At 43.8% G+C, this 23285-nt stretch overlaps 1 protein-coding gene across 2 annotated transcripts in view; it reads right to left on the bottom strand.

The window, feature by feature from the left end:
- The window catches only part of NPR3 (natriuretic peptide receptor 3), a 56531-nt gene extending 39406 nt beyond the window's left edge, over window positions 1-17125 (bottom strand). For both annotated transcript variants that reach the window (XM_063128686.1, XM_063128687.1), the window contains exons 1-2: window positions 16226-17125; window positions 2770-2892 (exon numbers count right to left, since the gene is read on the bottom strand). In XM_063128686.1, coding sequence (XP_062984756.1) covers window positions 2770-2892; window positions 16226-16940 — 838 coding nt within the window. In that variant the 5' untranslated portion in view covers window positions 16941-17125. The remainder of the gene's footprint in view (window positions 1-2769; window positions 2893-16225) is intronic.
- Between the last annotated feature and the right edge of the window lie 6160 nt (window positions 17126-23285).

Below are 23285 nucleotides of genomic sequence, written 5' to 3'. Positions count from 1 at the left end.
TGGGCACCAGGATATCTGGAAGACTGGCTCCTCCCTCATGAACCTGCCCATCAACAACAGTCATCATTGGATGCCTGCTCTGTGTTCCACTAGCAAGGGAAATACAGCTAGAGGTAACATGAAATAGGGCCTGCTCAGTGGTAGCACCCCAATTGTGGAACTCTCTCCCAACAGAGCTTTGACTGGCCCCTTGATTTAGGCAGGCTGCTGCCAGTCAATGTAGCGCAAGACTTTTTTCACCAGGGTTTTAATGAGTTTAAACTGAATGGAAACTTTTCTGGCTGTTGTTTTATTTTTATTGTCGCTTTACTGTTCTCATTTCTTATTGTATTAGGATTGCATTTTATTGTGAATCACCTTTCAAAGGTCAACAGGCAGTATACAAATCTGCCTATCCATAAAAAAAGAAGGGACCGGGCTGGGGACCTACATTTTTTGGTTGCCTTTGATAGCCTAAACAATGTGTGGTTTCAGGACTCTGAACCACAAGTGAAAAACCACACTTGTTCTTAACAAAAAACACTGAATGAGTATAACAGAGTTAAGGAAACGACATAAATGGCACCAGCAGTTTGCAACTTAATTGCTATGTCGACATCAACAAATATGTGTACAGAAATATTTATTACATTAAAAGAATTAAAAACAAATCACAATGAGGCGGTTTGTTTTTAATTCTTTTCACGTAATAAATATTTTTGTACACATATTTGTCGACATAGTAATTAAGTTGTAACTGCTGGTGCCATTTATATTGTTTTAGAATCCTGCCCATGTAGCTGGCTCTAACTTTGTGAGGTGAAACAGTCTCCTGCCCCCTTCCCAGCTCCAAATCTGAAACTTGGATAAGGAGTGGAGATCTTCTTCAAAGTTCGGAAGCACAGTGAAAACATAAAACGATCCCTGTCACCGTCCCTGCTCCAAGCTGGAGAGGAAAGCTGGGTCTCTGATTATTATAATTTTATACTTTTTATTGTGATGTCTCCTGTTACATATATTAAAGATGTTCTAAATATATAAAAGAATAGTAAATCGCAATAGTGCAACTTCATTGAAATTATGGTCCATCCAATCTCATTAGACTGGTTATTTCTAGCTACAGGCCTATGTACCAATCCTGGCACTTCAACTTTTTATGCCTAATAGTGTTGCAACTGCTGAACAATCATCATCTTTGTTTCAGGCTCCCATCCTGTGTGTGTGTGTGTGTGTGTGTGTGTGTGTGTGTGTGTGTGTGTGAGAGAGAGAGAGAGAGAGAGAGAGAGAGAGAGTCAGTCTAGTAATCCCATTTAGGTCTATGCATCCAGTCACCCAATAAATAGTGTGATGCTCTAAAGATTGCAAGATTGCATAATCACACACACATCCATTATGTGAAGTGTGTTGCACTTGAGAGCACACACAATGTGAGAGAAGGCTGGAGTAGCCAATGTCTTATTCTTGTAGAGAAAGAGAAGTTTTTAAATCATTTTGGGCTTTGATTACCCAGTTAAGATGAAAAACATGAGCTGATTTAGTTCAATTTGCTTCTTTGGAATAACTCTGAATGAATCCAAGCACTGAAGTCAAACCTTAAAAATTGTACATTAAATGAACATGTAAGAGCCACAATCCACACACACTTGCTCAGCTGGCAGTCTCTCCTGCGTCTAAACATGCTAGCCCAAGAAGTCCCTTAGCAAGGAACTCCATTATTTCAGCTACAGTTAAATCTGTTATCTGTCTAAGTCCTAACTCAAACTGTCACTGCATCAACTAAAGTTTGCTGTCAAAAGATGGGGCTAGTAATTTTTTTTTAAAAAAATTATAATCACTTTTTTCATAGCATACTTTGCCCAATTCTCACGGTACCACAGTAATGAGTAGGGCCCAAACCAAGAAAAGTGGGTCAAACAACTGACAGAATTGAACTGGCCTGAGGCCAGTATATAGGAATGCAGTATACAGGAATGCTGCAGTCCCATACCCACTTACCTGTAAGCCCACTGAATCCAATGGGATTTACTTCTGAATAGACATGTATAGGATTGCACCGGAAGCTGTCATTTATTTGCCAGTTTTTACTTGCTGTACATGAATAGCCATTGTTATGTTCAAAGGCTGCTCCAACATGCACCAGAGTGTGGAACAAGCTGCCACATGGTAGCTCAATTATCCCACTCTTTCATTATAGTATGGCTAAAGTGATTGCTTTAAACATGAGAAACCCATATTCAGCTCCATGCTGGCTTGGCTATGAAGCTCACTGGGTGGTCTCAGACAAGTTACAGGGCCTGTTCAGATGATGCACTAAGTCTGCTAACCCTTTTGCAGCAAATAGTGAGCATGTTTAAACCATGGTTATGTAGCCACTATGGTTAAGAATGGTTCATATGACATGCTAAGTCATGGTTCACATGACTCACTAAGCTAATGTTTTGCTCAAAATGCTTAACCACTGTGGGTCACAGTGAATAGAGTCACAGTCTCTCCTCTAGCAGAGTAACCTCCTCTAGCAGAGTTGTGGAGATTGAACCCTGCTCAACTGTCTGGGGATAGAATGAGAAACAAGCATAACAAATATATAAATAAAATTAATTTCTAAGTGTTAATTTTGGGGTTTTTTTCTTCTAATTTCATTATCCAAATGGATGTTAATCTGAAGAATAGGGAGAAGCAATGGCTCATTTTAAGACTTGCGGTGGCCTGCTTAAAGACTAAAACAATCTCTCAAATGTTATTGCAATTATAAAAGTCTTGCAACCCACCAGAGGAAAGAAACCACATTACCATATGACGAGCTGTTGAATAGTTCAATATTGAAGAAAGCGTAGTCTCCATTGGTCATTCCTTGCCGATGTGCAGCCAACATGATGTTCCTTATTGCGTCACTGCTGGCACACATGATCACAACTAGTGGAAATAAATGGAAAAACACAGATAAGAAGCTATTCCTCAAACCACTGGAAACATGTTGTCAATCTTATGCACAGCTGGAGATAATGACATAGACTGTCCTCCAGTTGTTCTTTTTTAAGTAATGGAGATGTAAGACCAAAAAGGTTAAGATTGTCAAAGGAAAATATAGTAACTGAAGAGGCAAATTTCACTGACATTCTGCAGGACCCCAGTTCCTATTCCCTGGAGGGTCCTCAGTGGCTATTTATTGTCAAGGAAGTTAATCACTAAATTTTCATTGGATCTAAGCAAAAGCATTTGAGCATTATTGCCAGACTTTTCATTCACAAAATGTGGGGGTGGGAGCTCATTAACTACTGATATTTTGTAATATTTCCATACAATTTAGTACCATCTTTTGATCTTGAAGAAAGACATAAATAGTTCACAATTTAACAAGACATGCTACATATGAGGACAATCCAAACAAAGTTAAGCACATTTAAGTACCATTGGTTTCGATCTAAGTATTAAGTATGGACTAAACTCTTTCCTATTTAAAACATTTAAAAGTGATTAACTTTGGCCTGGGTCATGCCCACAATGTTTCACAATGTGCAGAAAATGACTGGTGCTGTGATTATTAAAAACTCACAGGCTGCATTCAGACAACACAATAGTCAACGATGGGGTTATAATCAACTTGACAGTTGTTTATCTAGGAGGTACCCCATACACAACATGATAATAATCACTGTGGTGTGGATTAGGATCAGCATTGAGTTGACTATTAGTTCACGCTGAGTTGACTCATTCATCCCCTGCCCTCCCCCCCCCCCAGTCCTCCCGCTAATATCCCATTAGCCATTGCTGCCAAAAATCTATCCAGTCAGCTGGACTAGAGTGCCAGCCACCACTTTGACCACTCTTGCCTTGCGACTCTGTGGCTGACGAACTAACCCATGGTGGCTGGGTTAAATAACCAACCACTGACTATTTAAACTACCATGGGTTCTTGTGTTGTCTGAACCCAGTCACAGTGTAATCCTATACATATCTATTCAAAAATAAGTCCCACTGATTTCAATTGGGCTTACTCCCAGATAAGCAGGTATAGAATTGCAGCCTTAGTTATCTCATTAACATGAAGCAAAACTAAAGCTCCAAGTGGTATTTGGCCCACCACTCATTTAACATTAATTCTCTATCATGAGCTAAATTCAACTTTATGTGAACAAACCTCCACTCACACAACAGGAGTTTACTATACCCTCCTCTCCCATGCCCCCCCATCTGCTCCAGATGGTCCCCCAAACATCTGGAACAGATTTGGAATGTGTGGGGGGCTGCAGGGATGAGGGAAAATTGGATTTATCAGTGGTGTCCATTCTGCTGGTGTAAGGACACCACGGGATACAACCCCATGACATGAAATATTAAGGAATGACAGTAACAACGAAGATCAGTGACCACAAATGCAGTCATTTTACAGAATGATTAAGGGATGGAAATTAATTACTAAATCTTCACTTGGATCCAAATCAGTGCATTGCAGCACTCTCTAGTCTAAAATGTCCAACATGCTAGATTATGTGAGAAAATCTGTCTGCGTTCACCAGATGCTTTAAAATAAAACAGAGATGACAACTGGAATTCATCTCTGAAGAAACCCTAAATTAGCTATACATGGAACAGAACTGTCAAATGAACTGATAAGAATTAGCTTCATAATTATACATGGAAAAGCTGGATTTTCTCCAAAAATATCCTAGCTATCTCCTCAGTTCTTTCCTCTGTGTCTTTAATCTTCCACAAAATTAGTGTTCTCTAAGGGGAATCAAAGTCATTCCTCAGTTGCCAATTATCAAGCTTGACTAAAAGGAATGAAGAATTGTGGAACTATTTCTGTTTCAAACATGTATTAGCAAATTATAAGAGGGGAATTGATGATTTTAATTCTATGGCATTGGAGATTAATATTCAAAACCAAAGAAGAGTTAATTAAATCAATAGTCTACCATCATGCAGTTAGATCTTCTCACCTGATCAAAGTAATTACATAGGCCCCAAATGTATATGAGCAATTATCAAAAGTAGTGTTCCACAACTGAACTTTCACTAAGGCCTTAGCTAGACCTAAGGTTTATCCCGGGATCATCCCAGGATGATCCTGGGATCCCTGCCTGCTCCCGGGATCCCCTGTGTGTCATTTACATGAACAGGGATGACCCCAGGATGATCCCGGGATAAACCTTAGGTCTAGCTAAGGCCAAAGTCTCATAGCATGGATGCCTGCAGGAGTAGGCAGACATCAGGGTTGCAGGATCGACTTTAGTTTGATGTCGATTAGATGATTTTGTCACTGCTGGATTTCTTTAATGTTATGGTATGGTTTTGTGATTTATGCAATTGAGCTTATTATATGGCTAGCTGCTCTAGACCTGGGTGAGAAGAAGGTAGATCTGGATCTACTGGTACATAATATTGGGTTACAAACACCAGGTACACTTCCTTAGCTGTTGAACTACTAGTAACATGCTTCAGTAATTTACGTGCAAGAGTTCCGTAAGTTTCCGGGAACTTCAAAGTGTGCAACACGAACATTGCATTATATACAGCCACATCTATGTGAGGTTGACCTTGTAGTTATACCATGCTCTTCGTCTAAGTTTTGGTACTTTTCTAACCTGTGCATCAACTTTTGTCTGTTTTATTCATTGATCCACCAATCTGAGCAAGAGAGAATGGCACTCAATGACTTTTTTCACATCACATTTTTGAATAGCATATGAATTACTTTACCAAAAGCATCTAAAGTGCTTTTGGCAACCTCAAGTTTCTTTCGTTCGGTTTTCAGGTTACTTGATGCAATAGAAGATGCGCAGTTAGCTAACAAATTTTGGGTTATGGGCTTTTCTACATTCTTTGGATCTTGCATGTACATTCATGCTTGCCATCATCAAGAGGCAGACACAAGTATTATTTGGCACATCCAACATACATCACATGGTAGTAATCAGGCAAAGAATATCCTGGTTAGAGAAAATGACACTGATGTGTTGGTTCTGTTAATTTACCATCAAAAGCACTTCCTAAACTCTCAGGTTTGGTTTGATTGTGGTGTGTCTCCTAACCACAGCAGAAGGACAATAAATGTAATTTGTATCACAGAGTTGCTCGGACATGATCTGATAGAGGCCTTGTCTAGCTACCATGCTTTTACAGTCTCTGATTTCACAGATGCATTTGCAAGACAGGGAAAAGTTAAACCCTTTGAAATCATGAAAAAGAATCATGAATTCCAAGAAATTCTCAGCCAGCTAGGTGAGTCACTAACTTTAACTGAAGGAAAGATAGCTGGGTTGGAGAAATTTGTCTGTGCCATGTACGGCCACCCTAGATACTCCTCTGTGAGTGAAGTAAGATACAGTCTATTTATGAAGAAAACAACACCTAAGATCCAGTCTAAGGCATTCTCCAAAGTTAAAGGGATTGACCCAACAATGCTGCCTCCATCTAAACCTGCTTTGATCCAAAAGATTAAAAGAAGCAATTCAGTGTCGTGGCTGTGGAAACGAGCAGATGGTAGAAAACCTGACGATGGCCTTGATCCTACTGAACACAGCTGGTACTTGGAAAATGGCAGGTACAACATACAATGGTACAATGGTCCAACACTCCCAGAACATCTTGAAACAGCCACAGAAGAGGACAGTGAAAAAGAAGACAAGGAAAGTGATTTTGACAGTGATGATAGCAGTTCCAATGAAAGTGAAGAGGACATCCAATGAAATTTATTTGTTAACCCCTCTCACAGAACATAGTTTTTATTTTGTAAATTGTAAATTTTTACTGAAGGTTTTAAAAACATTTGTTAAAAACAATTCAACCTAATAAATTGTCTTTTTAAATATTTCATCATATTCCTCCTGTTTGAAATTTTGTAAAGAGCATTTGAACATGTTCAACTGTAAACATCACAGTTCAACATGTTCAAAATTATCCGTGCATCAGATCGAGAGATATTTAGGGTGGATACTTTTGAAATGAAAGCCCTGTATGATAAATTGTAAAATCATACAATCCTGAGAAAGTGCACGTATAACGAGATACCACTCATAATTCCCTAAGCGTTGGGGTAAACCCCATGTTATTATACATTTTCTTAATCCTCATTAAAAAAATGCAACTGTTTTGTTCTTGAGTAGTCTTTCAAAAGTCGTATAGTTTTTGAGTAAATCATGGTTAAACATCACATATAACCAATGTGAACACTGTTTTTATATGTTCAAATGAAATTATCTCAAAAACTAATGGAGTTAACAAAAATGTGTAATTACAAAAAGTATTTGTCATTAAATTTGAAATGATTCAGAAAAAGATTCATCTCTGTAGCATAAATTGGTGAGAAGTCATGCATATTTAAACGTGGCAATTGCATAATAGCGCGGCGGCAGCCATATTGATGATGTCATCACACAGCCCCCACCACCACTGGAATTTTGTAAGACTCACTTTTCTGAGACACTTACATCATATATAAACAAATAATATTCACTAAACTTTTGCACTCTTCGGGGTAAATAAATCCTGGTCTGGCTCTGGGACTACAAATGATGAACTCAAGGCTCAGGCACAGCAGGAACATAAGGCTCAGGTACAGCACCAAGTACATTGTTGGTGCTATATAAATAAATAAATAAATAAATAAATAAATAAATAATAAGGGAAGAGGCTGCCCTCCAGATACTGTGGCTCTAGTATCCATGAAGGCACTACTGCTTTAAAATGGTTTATAACAGTAGTGACAACTGTTGGGACCTGGGACACACGCCATATACAGTTTTCAAACCATTTTCAAAGTGTTATATCCTGCTTGCTGAAGATCTGGCCTTTGAATTGGGCCCAGAGACAAACTGGAAGCCAGTGAAGATGGTACAACACTGGCATAATATGGCCACACAGCCCAGTTCCAGTCACTACCTTATTGGCCATAATTTGTACTAACTGAAGTTTTCGGACCGTCTACAAGGGAAGCCTCACAGTACAACGCATTGCAGTAAACTAACCCGGAGGTTATCTGGCTGAGAGAAAAGCACTTGGCGAGAGAGGCTATGAGGAGGTCAGTGGCAGGCACAGAGAAAGTTCAGCTCCTTTCAATCACATTACCCTTTTGCTCTAAAAACTAAATACTGCCTTTATTATTATTATTATTATTATTTATTTATATAGCACCATCAATGTACATGGTGCTGTACAGATAACACAGTACATAGCAAGACCCTGCCGCATAGGCTTACAATCTAATAAGTAAGTCAATGGATCTGCCAGCAACCTGAATCCCAGATTTGGTAATTAATCTTAAACGTGAATGTCAGTACACTAGCTCATGTTTCTTAAGTCAGTCTATATCGCATCTGATTTTTCAAAGTGGTTAGCAAGCGGTTTGTCTCCCAGTTGTTTGTTTTGCTAAACGAGTGACCATATTACTGAATAAATGCAAGAGTCAGGAATTCATGAACTCCACCCCCCCACCCCCCACAGCCCCATCATTAGCCGCTTCCACAAAATGCCTTTGTTATTTATGCAATACTCAACGGGGGTCTCTCCAAGGTTGAGAGGGAAGAGACGCTCCATTCAGCAGGGCCAAAGGAAAACATCTCTCAGTCTCTTAACATATGCAGAGTCACTATAAAAGAATGAAAGGTTAAGCATCAGATTTGTTGCTGTCCATCCAACATTTCCTTTTGGGTATGCTCATGGGGTTTTGACATTCTTAGACCTAAAGGCATTGAAACGTAGGCTGATTTCTAAGGAACTGTCTTTATATAGGACATTAACAAGGACAGGGGTGGATGAAGACAAGCAGGAGGGTGTCACAGGCTTGAACAAAAAGGCAGCTGTCAGCACCTTAATGTTTCACCTCCTGAGGTATTCCTCTTCAAATAATACAATGAGCCTCTAAAGATGGGGGGTACGGAATTGGGTTTCGCTTTGGATCCTGCTTCTGTCCCACAATAGGGATAAGCACTTCCTCTTTCTTCAGATGGAGAAGGAGGTAGCGGTAAGAAGAAATAAACAAAGACCACGTGGCCCATTCAGTGGGCAGGGTTTTTCGTGCTACTTTTCCTGCACACAGCAGGAAATGGCGGCATGTTTCACAAGAGGGGGAAAAATGGATTTTGCTGGCTCTTTTTTTGAGCCGTGAAAATGATCAGAAGGAGCAGGAGACGAACTGGAGGCAGACAGCGTCGTGAATAGGACCCGCAAAAATCTGTGAGCGCCCAGGAACGAGTGTGCTATAAAATGCTCATCTGAGGGGCTCATCTACACCAAGCAGGATATTGCACTATGAAAGCAGTATGAAAGCGGTATATAAAAGGCAGGAGCCACACTACTACTTTATAGCGGTACTGAAGTGCACTGACAACTGTTGGGGCCGATTGACACATCCACACCAAACAGGATAAAGCACTATGAAAGTGGTATATGGTCTGTGTCAATGGGCCCCAACAGCTGTCAGTGCACTTCAATACCGCTATAAAGCAGCAGTGTGGCTTCTGCCTTTTATATACCGCTTTCATAGTTCAATATCCTGCTTGGTGTATAAGGCCTAAGTTGCTTCTCTATCCCAGAGTTCATTTGTCTCCTAACCAGGATCACCTCTGTCTTGTCTGGATTGGAGCAAACTCCTGGTACATCTTGCTCTGGTTCTTAGGGTGGAATTAGATTTATGTTTATGTATTTATTTCCATTTCTATTCCATTTGTATCCCACCTTATAACTTGAGGGCAGTTTAACAAAAGTTAACGACAAACGTAACAGTTAAGTGAAAAATACAATCTATATTAAGATATATGGAGCTGCTGTACCTCTGTGGCTTTTTTTTTGCTCTTTCTTCCTTATAATACCTACTACGATGCACCATGTGACGTGGCAACTCTGGACAGTGGCATCCTTCACCTCCCTCTCAGGTGGGGGAGTGGGAGAAGATGTACCACTCAATAATCTTATGTCATGTGTCATGTTTGTGAGGAATCTCCAGTTAAAAGGATCTCCAGCATCAGGCAGGGCTGGCCTTCGCATGAGGTGGGATGAATGCCTGCCTCAGGCGGCAGACCAGGAAAGGCAGCACAGACCACGTGCCTGCCACTGGGGTTTCCGATGCCACTGCTGCCCTATGCCTCTCATAGTGAGGCATAGGGCAGGTGCTCTGGAGCACCCCACTGGCCACTCTCCTGCTGCAGCAGGTGTCAAGGTGTGAGGCAACCAAAATGTGACACAACAGAGACTCGCTGTGAAATCCACAAAGTCTTTATTAGGTTATGGCTGCCCTTAAAGCTGCTCTGGAAGCTGGAGCTAGTGCAGAATGCTGCAGCTCGGCTGTTGTCTGGAGCTGCCCCTTTCCAGCATGTAACTCCTCTACTGAGGGAACTGCACTGGCTGCCTTTTCACTACCAAGCTAGGTTCAAGGTTCTTGGACTAGTGTACAAAGTCCTAAACAGCTTGGGACCAGGATACCTGAGAAAGCGCCTTCTCCCCTATCAACCTGCCCAGTCACTGAGGTCATCGAAGGGCATGCGCCTGGTGGTTCCACATAGACCTGCTGTCTGACTGGAGTCCACCAGGGAAAGAGCCTTCAGTGTGGTGGCCCCCATCCTATGGAATTCTCTGCCTCTGATGGTCAGACAGGAACCAACTTTGTATTCCTTCTGGCGCCTCCTGAAAATGTCATTGTTCCAGGAAGCCTTCCCTTGATGACCAGCCACAGTTCACTTTGCATTTTGCTTCTTTTAAACATCAATTTAATGTGTTTTTATTCTGTTTTTATTATCTTATCTTGTATACCGCTCTGAAATTTTGAATGGGGAGCAGTATATAAATATTGTAAATAAATAAATAAAATATAGTGGACAGAAGGCAGTTTGGCTAGTATAAGAAGTAGACTACAGAAGCATCAGTAGTAATCACTGCCTGATATAGCAAATGGTTTCCAACGTTTTAATTCAATATACGTATCCATCCATATTAAAACAGGTGTGTATGTGGAAAGCATTGTACCATCTGTGTTTGTCTCTGTGCTCTTCGCAGAGCTAGGTCAATATACGACTTGAACAACTTGATTCTCAAGACCCCATGAAGGTTTTAAGGCAGACAATACTACTGTCATGTCTACCTGTGCTTCTGTCATCTTCCTTTCTAGGGATCAGAACAGATATTGTAACAATCTCCATCCGGTCCCCTATGGTGGAGCTTTTGTATCCTTGTAAACATTTGTGCAAATGGAAAGCTTTCATTCAGATACTTCAGCCTGAGAGTATAAACAGTTCCTCAGCCTCTGAAGTGTGGGGAACCTAAGGCTTCTAGATGTTGTTGGACCCCAACTCACATCAACCACGGCCAGCATGAGCTATTGCCAGGGATGGGAGCTGCAGTTCAACCCCATGTGGAGAGCTACATATTCTCCACCCCTACTCTAGCATCTCTATTTCATGCTGTTTCTATTTCAACTAGTATGAAATAGCTTTCATCTCAACATTTGCCTTCAGTGCATCCTACATCTGCAAGCTGATTAGTTTACTGAAAGGCACTCCATCTGTTGTAAAACAACATATTGTTAGATATAACCTATGTTGTCTAGTGGTTAGAGTGTTGGTCTGGGAGTCAGGAGAACTAAGTTCTAGTCCTCAGTTGGTTTACTCCATGTCTGGGTCCGATTTAAAGTGTTGTTATTAACATAAAAATTCCTAAATGATTTGGGCTCAGGTTATCTAAAGGATCACTTCCTCCCATATGTTCCTGCCCAGACTCTAATATCATCTTCAGGGGTCCTTCTCCATGAGCCCCAGCCAAAGGAAGTGAGGTGGGTGGCTACCAGGAGGAGGGCCTTTTCTACTGTGGCACCCAAACTGTGGAATGAGCTTTCTAGAGCTGTTCGCCTGGAACCTGCATTTACTCTTTCTGGTGCTAGGTGAAAACATTTTAATTTTTCCAATATTTTAGCAATTTACTTTCTTAGTCTTTTAACGCTGCTGTTTTAAATCTGTATTTTAAATCTCTGCATTGCTGCTTGGTTTTATTCTGATTGTACTTTTGTATTGTGGTTTTATATTGTGGCTTGAAGCTTTCATATTATATTTTATGCTGTTTTAACTTTTGTGAACCACCCAGAGAGCTTTGGCTATTGGGTGGGACAGAAATGAAATGAAATAAATAAATAAAATAAGCTTGGGCCAGTCAATGCCTCCAAAATTCCAGGGAATTATCTGAGTGATGCTGCTAAAAGTAAGATGTGTGATAGAAAACTTTAAGTTTTCTATAGTCTTGTCTTCAGGGCATTCCTTTCAACGGTGTGTGTGCATGTGATCAGAAATAAGTAATTATGAGCCCCTGTGTATTTAATACAGATTATGATGTGCTGGTCATCTCATGTCACAGATGACAAGCACCTGCAATGAACAATCCAACAGTATGAATCTGAAGCTTTACAGAACATCCCAACCCCAGTTCACTAAAAAAACTGGCTTCCTGGCTTCCTACTACCCCTGCTGAACTAAAGGAGTCCAAAAGCTATCAGTGTATGTGACCTGCTGGAGAACAACTTCCTACTCTGAATAAAAACAGGAAACACCACAAAAAAAGTTTCCACTGATATTGAGCGTGGTCAGCCTGAATGCCCCAAACAAGAAATATTTGAAACAGAAGGAGGAAAAAAACAAAGAAAGGCTAGAAACGGTTCTTTCATTCATCATCTATATCAGGGATCAGCAATGCAGGATCTGTAAGTTCACTGGCACTCGTCCACCCCACCCCACCCCACCCCAAGTGCATCTGCTGGATGCCACTGCCAGACCCTTTCTCTACCAGGCCCTTCCTCACCTATCCGCCTGCCCACTGTTTGCCCACTGCCGCTACCCCTCACTTCTGCAGCCAGGAGGCAGGAAGGCTGCCAATCAGTTGACTTCCTCGCTGCTAAGGTGACTCAAAAGCGGTAGTGGTGACAGGCAAAGCAGGCAGGACAAGCGGTGGTAGCAGGTGAAGTGGCTGCAGTAGGTGGGTAGAAGCAGTGGAGGGAGAAGGAAGGAGAGGCAGTCAAAAAAAAGTAGGAATGCCCTAGGGGGGAGGGTGTCAAAGAAAACAGGACCCAAACAAAATTGTCACAAGTGCCCATAAAGGTTGCCTACCCCTAATCTATATGGACAGGTAATTACATTTTGGATGTGCCAAATTTTGAAGGAAATATAAGGGAGGAAAATCCTGACTGGGAAATATGAACAAAGAAACAGAATCTGGAAATGAGAGAGGCTTGCAGAGACAGGATCATCTGAGTTGGTAGCATAGGACAGCCTTCCCCAACCTGGATGTACTACAACTCCCAGCATTGCTGAGGGATGCTGGTAGTTATAGTCCAACACATCAGGTTGGGGAAAGCTTGCTTAAGGAACAAGAGAGACCTTTGAAGGGAACTCCTTGTTGCTTTCTTACTTGAGGCATTTCTGCTAATGGAATTCTTTTTTGTAATGTCTTGATAAGGCATGCTGAAACGTATGCATCTACAGGCAACTACTTATGCCATAGACAGTCAACTGTTCTTAGCAATCCCTTCATGCATACTGGCCTGTCACAGTCCAGGTGCTTTTAACTGGAAATACAAGCAAGCGTGCAATGAATGGGAAAAGAGCATTTACACAGATGAATGGTGGGATCACTAGCAAAGCACCAGTAAGCTTTGCTAATACTGTTCACAATAAGAAGAATATAGTCAAACAAACACTGGGGGTGTTTCATTCACAACAGAACTTTGTAAACCACAGCTCCTATTTTCCCATTTGCACACCATCCACACGTAAGCAAACCCACCGTATCACTGGAAGTGCAAAGATCACATGGAAAGGTCTATACAGACCTTTTGAAATTTGAATGAATTTAACCTTTTATCAATCCTTTTCTACACTGTCCGTTCTAGGCAATTCCTCTTCTATTGCTTTTGCAAGCAGTGGGAGGAGGGAATGCTCCAGCAGAAAATCAAACTGTAAAGTAGAATTAATACCTGGCACATGCTGTAATCTTCGCAACAACCCTGAAAAGTATTATTTCCATACCACACAACAGAAGACTAATGGAGCACGGGCTTACTTAAGGCCAGGTACAGAGTTCATGGCAGAAGTCAAGATTCAAACTCCCTAATCTGTAGCTCAAACTCCAAGCTGGTTTGCAATGATCTATATAAAACAGTCCAGGAAAGTCTACAGCACATTTAAACTCTGCAATCCAGCTGCACCCTTGATATTTACAGTCTACATCTGAGCCATTCATTCACAGCATCAGAAGAGTGGGTGGACAGCCATGCAATTTTCCAGTATGTAATGGTGCAAACAGAAATATGAAAAGCAGCACGTCTTTGTTTTTAAATTTTTGTAAGCTGCATTGGGGGGGGGGGTTGTCCTGAAAACCAGTATTTACATTTATTAAGTAAGTATTTATACATAAAGACAACCAGATCTAAAAAGACACTGCAGTTATCAATTAACGTTTGGCTTTTGGAAGTGGAGGAGAAATGGATAAATCCTTTAAGTTTGTTTGTTAAATTAAAAATACTTTCAACCAAAATCTGTCACAGATAAAATTAAAGGAGGGGACAAGGCAACAAGTATGGAGAAGAGCAAAACTGGAAGGAGCTAGATCAGAATTTTAAACATTACAGGAACTGTTCAGTTTGGTGATAACAGTGCAAAATATGTACGTATTACTGCAGACTATAAAAAGGACTGATGAAAAGCCAGAGGGAAAGGGGTTAGGTTAGGTGTCACTTAGCCCAGAGGATGCCCTGTTAAAATGAAATTTTCATGTTAATGCTTTATTCCTATTCATTCCAGATCTAAGGGAGGGGCTGTAGCTCAGTGTGATAGAGCACATGCTTTGCATGGTGAAGGTCTCCCGGTTCAGTCCCCAGCTTCTCCAGGTAGGGAAAGGAAAGAATCCTGCCTGAAATCCTGGGGAGCCGCTGCTGCCAGTCAGTGTCGACAATACTGGGCTAGATGGGTCAATAGTCTGACTCAGTATAAGTCAGCTTCCTATGTTCCTATCAGCAGTTGCCTGCATAGAACAATAGTCATCTCTGGATCTTTCCAAAAAGTCATTTCACAGTGTAATAAATGTACAGTTTCTATAGGAAACCAAACATCTTTGGCACATCTGTTACAGGCTGGAGTGCTATGTGTACTGTGATTTCAAGACTGTCACGAACACCTTATTGGCCAGTGCTTGCAACATTGATAATGATGATGATACATTCTTCCCCTCTCACTGTCTGCATATTTCTGAACCCTTTAAAACATTATTTCAAATCACCTTTACTTATTTTATTCTGTATATGTGATTTTAGAGGCTGAGTGCTCCCTAGTGTACCACTGCAGTCGTAGCACTCATATAGACCTTTAAGTTAAGTATGGGAAAACCTGGTGAACACCTTCATAGTTATCCTCTCCTCTAAAATTTCCATGCACCCTTTGCAGTTTTAAAATATAGTGGTCCAGTAACATATAGCCTCCAATCATATGCTTTGCTGGGCACCCAACCTCAGTCCAAACCAATGGGCATTTGGGCAGCAACTGGCTGCAAAGGAAACAATAAAGCAAAACAGCTATAGCAGAAGTGGAATGAAGAGTCGCAGAGACATAGGGGGAACTCTGTGATGGGTTTGACTTGGATGTGGAAGGCCCCTGGGTCCAAGTTGCACCCCTGGTGATGAGCGGCTCTTTGGTCTTAGGCATATTGCTCGCTTTCAGCCTCAATTTCCCCCTCTGTAAAATGATAACAGTGACTTACATCATAGGACCACTGTGGGAATCGGTAAAAGCAAATGCACGGGGCTGCAATCCCTGTGCACATTTACCTGGCAGTAAGCCCTATTGTACTTGGCCGGACTTCTCAGAAAACATGCCTAGGATTAAGGTGGCAGCCTCCTCCTTTGACAAAGCTCGAAGTGGGACTGGGGTCGGGGGGAGGTACTGCAAGGCAGAGATTCCCAGTAACACAAAGGGTTTTATCTGAGGCTTCTCTGAACTACGGACTGAGCCATTCGGATACAGCCCCGTGTCGTTTGCGGGAGCGCACTTGCTTGACTCAAAAGGTCCCCCACCCCAAAAGATGACCCGGCACAGAGAGATGCTTCCCTGGGGGTTCCTGGAAAGGAGGCTGGGGCGCAACTCCCGGCTTGCGCGCTCTGTCCCCGGAAGTCCTATCCTCGCCGTTGCAGCCGGAGATGCCCCGGCCGGAGCATCGCGAGGCCCGGGCTTCCCCAGCCGGTTCTCCTCCGGCTACTCTAACCCTCCTCGAGCGCCCTCACCTCTCTCGCCGCCCTGGATGGCGCGCACCACGTCGTCCGCGAACTTCCCGCTCTCGTCGAAAGCGAAGTCGTCCGTGTGGAAGCCCGCGTCGCGGAAGACCACATGGACGCCCTCGGAGGCGAAGAAGCAGCTGCGCTGTTCCTTGTCTTCGTGATAGACGAGCATGGCCCGAGTCCACTTGTGGTGCCGGAAGAGCGCGAGGAACATCTCGCCCATCTTGGCGTAGCCCGGCGAGACCCGGGTCAGGTGCGAGTACTCGCCCGTCTTGGTGCTGAAGCCGGCGGCCAGCGCGCCGGCCGAGAGCATGGGCAGGTTCCAGTGGGAAGCCAGGCGGGCCACCGGCGCGGCCGCGTAGTCGCACACGGGCCCCAGCAGGAGATCGGGCCACTGCCGCCGCAAGGCGATCATATCCACCAGGCTGAACAACGCCCCGTTGCCGCATTCCGAGTCGTTGTAGAAGAGCCGGAACCTGTAGCCCGCCGGCAGGAGCGTCCCGTTCGCCTCCAGCGTGCGCACCGCGTACTCGATGGCCGGCTTGACCCGCGCCAGGGAGAACAGGTACGCGTTGTCCTTGGGCAGCAGCACCAGCACCCGGAGCGTTTTCTCCTCGTCCGCCACCACCTCCTCCTCCGGACTGCTGTTGCTGCTACCGGCGAGGAGCAGCCAAGCCATTAGACTGCAAGAAAAGAAGCCGAGGAAGAAAAAGGAGGGCATGGCGCAACGCAACTCAAAAATGAGAAAATTGCTCGCAAAGAGAAGTTACTTCCGAAAAAGATGCAGGAAGAATGAGAAACCAGAGTCTGGAAAGTTTGTATGGATCCGAATTGAAGGGGCGTCTCCTCGTTCTCTCCGCCACTTTGATGCCTAGTACGGAATGTATTGCTACTATTATCAATTGATATTACTAGTATTAATTATTATTATTATGACTACTGGAAAGGGAGATGTTTTGCAGCACGACTACAACTCTCGTCCTTGATGCAGCGGCGACGCCAGCATCATCACCACCTTCTTCATCAGCTTCTGCTGCTGCTTCTTCTCCTCCTCCTTCCTCCTCCTCCCCCTCCTTCCCCAGCCTCTCTGCCTCCTGAGTGATCTTGGTGGACCTCCCTTGCTCCTCCGGGTCTCATAGCCTCTGTTTAAATAGTGTGGCAGCAGCCCGCGCGCTCAGTCGCCACACACATGGCGCTGCGAGGCCGGGTTTGTGCTGGGTGGGGGGCGGGGGGCGGGGTGGGGAGGAGCCATTCATGAACGCTCCCTGGCTGGGCCCCGCCCCTCTCTTCTCCGCCCCCCCCCCCGCGCCTTTGCATCCCTCCCTCTCGCTCTTCCGCCACTTTGTTCTGAGATTCTGGAACGAGGAGGAGGAGCTGGTAGGCTAATCATGACAAGACGGCGACCCGCAAACTCTCTTTCGCAGGAGGGGTGCGTGAGTTGCTGCACTCCTGTGTCCCAAGGATGCAGTCCTTTGCGTACTTGCTGGGAATCAAGTTAATCCCAACGCTGAACCTGGTGCTGTGGGACTTGCTGCCATGCATAGACTTGCTCTTAGCCTTGGACACAACCGTTCCCAAACCATGGCTGAACGTTTGCAACGATGCCCTTTTTGCACAAGGCTACGGATTCTAAAAGGCTGCGCCGTGCGCCCAGGTCCCCTCTTCCTCCTTCTGGGCGGTCCTCCCACTTTGAACTTTCGCCTCCACGCATCAGGCCCCCCTCGACTGCGTGCTCGTTTACGGGCTGTGCAAAACCGGCAGGCGTGCGGGGAGGAATGTGTGTACCTCTCTAAGCAGCCAATAAACAAGGCGGGCGAAGGAGTGTCCAAGGAGTAGGCAGCAGTAGGTAGAGTACTTTGTTGTGCTGTACACATGTAGTTAGGCTGCGGCGCGGGGTGTGTCCGCCCCTCTGGCCGTGAGGGTTAGAAACTTAACTCTATTTTAAAGGATATGCTGGCATACATGAATGAGGGGGATTGTGGAGAGGCTTACAGACTTGTTATGCAATTTTGCATGTGCATATAAGCTCTGGATTAATTTTAGTGAAATGGACTCAGAAGTAAGCCCTGCTTCACAATCATTACATTTCTATACCTGGTAGTAATTCGTTTTATTAAAACATCTATATACCACCCTCCATTCTCCATTTTAAGGTAGTGTTCAACATAAAACCAACACAAATAAACATGAGTGTATATTTATTTTTTTATTTTTTTAATCTGCCATATGGGGATTGTACACATGAGGTTTCCTTTGCAATTCGTGCGTAGCAAGGAATCAATATCCTATCTTGCTAGCATCAATGTTGAATTGCTGAAACAAAAACCTAAGACCATTGAGATGGAATCAAATCTAAGGGACAATCACAGGCTAAGCAACTGAATTTGAAACTGGGTTCAGTTGTAAATTAAACTTCAGTTTAAATGAGGCGATAACAATCTTGTATGCTTAATAGCAAACTCCTTCTGCTAGTGCCCATCTTCATGTATCTCAAGTAGCACCATCCACATACAAGAGGAAAGGTTGTCAGAAATACCCCCCAAAGTAGAAAGAATCTTAAAGGGCGGGGGGAACTAAGAACATAAGAACTGTCATGCTGTATCAGACCAAGGGTCCATCTAGTCCAGCACTCTGTTCACACAGTGGCCAACCAGCCATCAGCCAGGGATGAACAAGCAGGACATGGTGCAACAGCACCCTCCCACCCATGTTCCCCAGCAACTGGTGCACACAGGCTTACTGCCTCAGATACTGTCCAACTAAACAGTCAAATGTGCATGTTCAGGGGCCATCTGTGGGAAAAACAGGATGGGAGGAGGAGGGATGTAGTATCCTGGAAGAGGGCAGGAATGACTGGCTGGAAATCTGAAAAGGAGTGCTCCACACTACAACATTTTGTTGTGGCATGGTTCCTGATTTTACGAGTGCAGGGAGGAAGATAAGATATATTTCCTTTAGGCTGGGAGTGGGAGGAGACAGCAAGATAACTCAACCCCTATGGAAAGCAGGACTGTGCACGGACCCCCTGAACCGCTTTGTGGCCTGATCTGGAACTTCCGGATTGAGCCCGAACCACTTTGGGTCAATCCGCCCATATCCCCTCGCTCCGCTTCACGGAGTGAGATCCGCAGGGGCAGATCGAGATTTTGCCCCCTTTCCCCACTTACCTGCCTCGGATGGCAGAGGCAGGTAAGTGGGGAAGGGGGGGCAAAATGGGGGCCGAATAAGCCTCCCTCCCCACTGCCCCCTTACTTGTGTCCGTTGCGGACCGTCGCGGGCTTCAATTGAGGCCCCAGCTTGAAGCCGGAAGAGAAGGCCGTGTCCTCTTCCGGCTTGAAGCTGGGGCCTCAATTGAAGCCCGCAACGGACACAGGTAAGCCCCCCTGCCCCCTTACCTGGCTCTGCTGCTGTCGCTGTATGGACTGCGGCGGCAGTGGAGCCAGGTAAGCCAAACTCCCCCCCCCCACCTCACATGTGTCCGTTGCAGGCTTCATTTGAGGCCCCAGCTTCAAGCCGGAAGAGAAGGCTGCAGCCTCTTCCAGCTTGAATCTGTAGAGACGGACACAGCTAAGCCCCCCTGCCCCTTTACCTGGCGCCGCCACTGTTGCCGCACGGACTGCGGCGGCGGCGGCGGAGCCAGGTAAGCGAAAATCCCCACCACCACCTTACCTGGCTCTCTTGTGGTCCGTCGCAGGCTTCAACTGAGGGCCAGGCCTCAGTTGAAGCCCGCGATGGACCTTGACGGAGGCAGGTAAGCCCCCTGCCCCTTTACCTGGCTCTGTCGCCGCATGGACAGTAGCAGTGGAACTAGGTAAGCCAAACTCCCCCCCGCCCCCTTACCTGTATCCGTCGTGGGCTTCAATTGAGGCCCCGGCTTCAAGCCGGAAGAGAAGGCCGCGGCCTCTTCCAGCTGGAATCCGTAGCCTCAGTTGAAGCCCACAATGGACACAGGTAAGCCCCCCTCTCCCATGCCCCCTTACCTGGCTCCATCGCCGTCACCACATGGACTGCAGTGGCGCTGGCACCAGGTGCGTCCCCTCCCCCCACTTACCTGCGTCAGGAGCTCAGGATCGAGGCAAACCACTTCGCCTCGATCCGCAGCCCCCCGACCCGATTCATCTCCGCCTTTGTCGAAGGCGAATCAGGCCGCTCCGCTATCGCTTCTACGAAGTGAAGCGGAGCACTGCCCTAATGGAAAATAATAATATTCATAGTACTTGCTTCCAAGATACATCTCTGAAAAAGTAGATCCAAAGCGCTATCACATGGGGAAATCGCGTTTGCTTACCGTGGCTTCTCCGGCTTGCGGGTTTGCCCCTCATTACTTCCTTTTTTGAATGAAGAAGTAAACAATGTGCACGTGGCCCATTCAGTGGGCTATTTTGATCCTGCTGCTCCTTCACACAGCAGGAGATAGCGGCAACGTCCGTCTTTAAAAATCAGTCTGATTTACTGGGTTTTTTTTTTGTGGCGTGAAGAAGGCTAGAAGGGGTGGGAGGCGTGTGGGAGGCAGACGACGTCATGAGAAGGACCCGCAAAAATCCGTGAGTGCCCAGTAACGAGCACTCATCTGAGGAGCTCCTAGTCCATTGAGAGTAGTGTATGTGAGACAGAGACAGAGAGGGGGGAGTGGGTCCGAGCAGCTGCACACTTCACAGAATAACATGTTCCTTGTTTTAGAAACATGAAAGTTGAATAACATTTTTCATCATTTTTAGTTTTTATTGTACATGTATGGTATTTTCAGTATTTATTTTCAGCAAGTATCTAATTAAAAACAGGCCAAAGACTAATCTGCATGTGTGTTTTTCCTTCTTGAAAGGGCTTGTGTTTTATTTTTAAATCAATATTTTCCATAAAGGAAAATACAATGAGCAAAAATGTTCTCTGAGCAACAATTCTCCAAGTGTGTATTCTAGCCTTCCCCAATGTGGCACCCTCTAGATGTGTTGGACTATAACTCCCCACCATCCCCAGCCAACATGGTCATGTAGTTAACGTATCTGGAGGGCACCAGGTTGGGGTGTATTCTATCATAACATGGAGCTGTTTTGCTGACTTCAGTTAGCCGTTAAGTCACAGTGCCACCTTTCCAATTTATACAAAAGGCCCAAGCAGCTCACAAAAATAAAAAATGATGGAAGTCCATCCATAGGACTATTTCAGAGTAAGTTTTTTAAGTGCTAAGGCTAGAAACCTCTGCCTTCTTAACAGAGTAAACCTGTTAAAATCAGCAGGACTCGTTTCTGAGTATAGGACTCTGCTGTTAGGATGTTTGTGTCGTGCCCCCCCACCCCACGTTCTGTGATGGGTTATGCTTTATAAGTAAAGTTTGCTATTTTTGGCAAGACAGAACAGCATTTACCTGCAAGAAAAAGAGATACTACAGTTCACTCTGCTGTAATACTTAACCCTTCGCTCCCACCAGTTTTCTATTGAAAATCAATAGAAACAAAGGACTGTGCATACTTCCAAGATTTACCCTGTGATGAATTTTATATTGATCCACAACTCCAAAATTCTTAACATTAATTTCATCATCTGAATTGGCCCTAATGAAAAGCTCCTCATACATTAGTAATAGCAGGACCAAACAGAAGAGAAAATGCGGGTATGCTAAGTGGCCATTAAATAATTGAGTAATCCTATACATGTCTACTCAGTGGTAAGCCCAATTGAATTCAGTGGGACTTCTTCTAAGATATGTGGAAAATGTAATCAATAAAAATAAATAAATATATGAGAATAGGATTACAGTTTAAATTAGTTAATAACCGAACAGAAAGTCTCCTGATTTAGAAAGTTGCTACTTATACGGGGAAGATTTAAAAATATTTCTGTTGATGTTTCTCTCCAGGTTAATGCAAATTAGTTTATTTCATTATTATGCAGTGGGATTTCTGTTGATTTTCACAGCAATCCATAGTGTGTTAGGGACATGTCAGGATGGGTTCACATGGGCATGTCAAATCACATAGTGATTGCAACATCAAGTGATGAACTGAAAATACAAAATAGGTGTCACAGATCAAATAAGATAGAGCTTTTTTATTTCACACCCAATGGTTTTCAACTGAGCCCGTTTACACATTCAGCTGCACAGGGAAAGGGTTAAGCACATAGACACCTGCTGCTTTTTTTCAAATTGCTCCTTTTCAAAATGGTTTTTCTGGAAGAAAAGAAAGATCTGTCAGGTTATAGAGTGTGTACGTAATTTTTATGTATTTATTTAAGCCACATTCTCTGCCAAAAAAGAAAAGAAAAAAGGCATCCAAAGTGGTATACAAAAAGTCTAAAATACTCAGAAACACCATTCAAGTAATAAAACACAAAAAGAACAGATAAAAACTTCACAACCAGTCTTGTAGCACAGAATGCCTTCTGAAATAGCCAGGCCTCCACTTGATGCCAAAAAGCCCATGTAAGATATGTTCCTTGTATGTGTGCTGCCACAAAGAAAGCCTGGTTCCATATCCACGACACTGTTATCTCTGAGAATTAGACATGGGCCTCTTCAGACAACACACGAAGTCATGATTAGGTCGCTAACCCTTTTGCTGCAAAAGGTTAGCGAGTGTGTTTAAACTGTGCTTATGTAACCACCATGGTTAGGAATGGTTCATGTGACACGCTAAGCCATAACATTTAGCTCAAAGTGCTTAGAATCATAGAATAATAGAGTTGGAAGGGGCCTATAAGGCCATCGAGTCCAACCCCTTGCTCAGTGCTTAACCACTATGGCTTAGTATGTCATCTGAAGAGGGTCAAGGAAGTGTAGACTCACCCTCTGATCCAAGGGAACAGAGAAGTACATATGGAAAGAGTTTCTAGACAGGTAGCAATGTTAATCTTTTGCAGCAAAAACAGAGTCTTGTGCTACTGTAATGATGATGAATACATTTATTATGACATAAGCTTTTGTGGACCGTAGTCATCATCATGTGAATGAATTAGTATGAAAAGTTTCATATATAGAGAAAATAAAAAATAAAATAAAACTCCATGTTAACGTTGCTCCCTTTGAAAAGGTGAGGGTGAATCCTTGACTTTTTCAAAATGCAGCATC

Source organism: Elgaria multicarinata, chromosome 6, assembly GCF_023053635.1.
Source record: "Elgaria multicarinata webbii isolate HBS135686 ecotype San Diego chromosome 6, rElgMul1.1.pri, whole genome shotgun sequence".
Classification (NCBI taxonomy): Eukaryota; Metazoa; Chordata; class Lepidosauria; order Squamata; family Anguidae; genus Elgaria; species Elgaria multicarinata.
The sequence above is the reverse complement of the archived record's forward strand: the minus strand, read 5'-3'. Positions and strand labels throughout refer to the sequence as shown.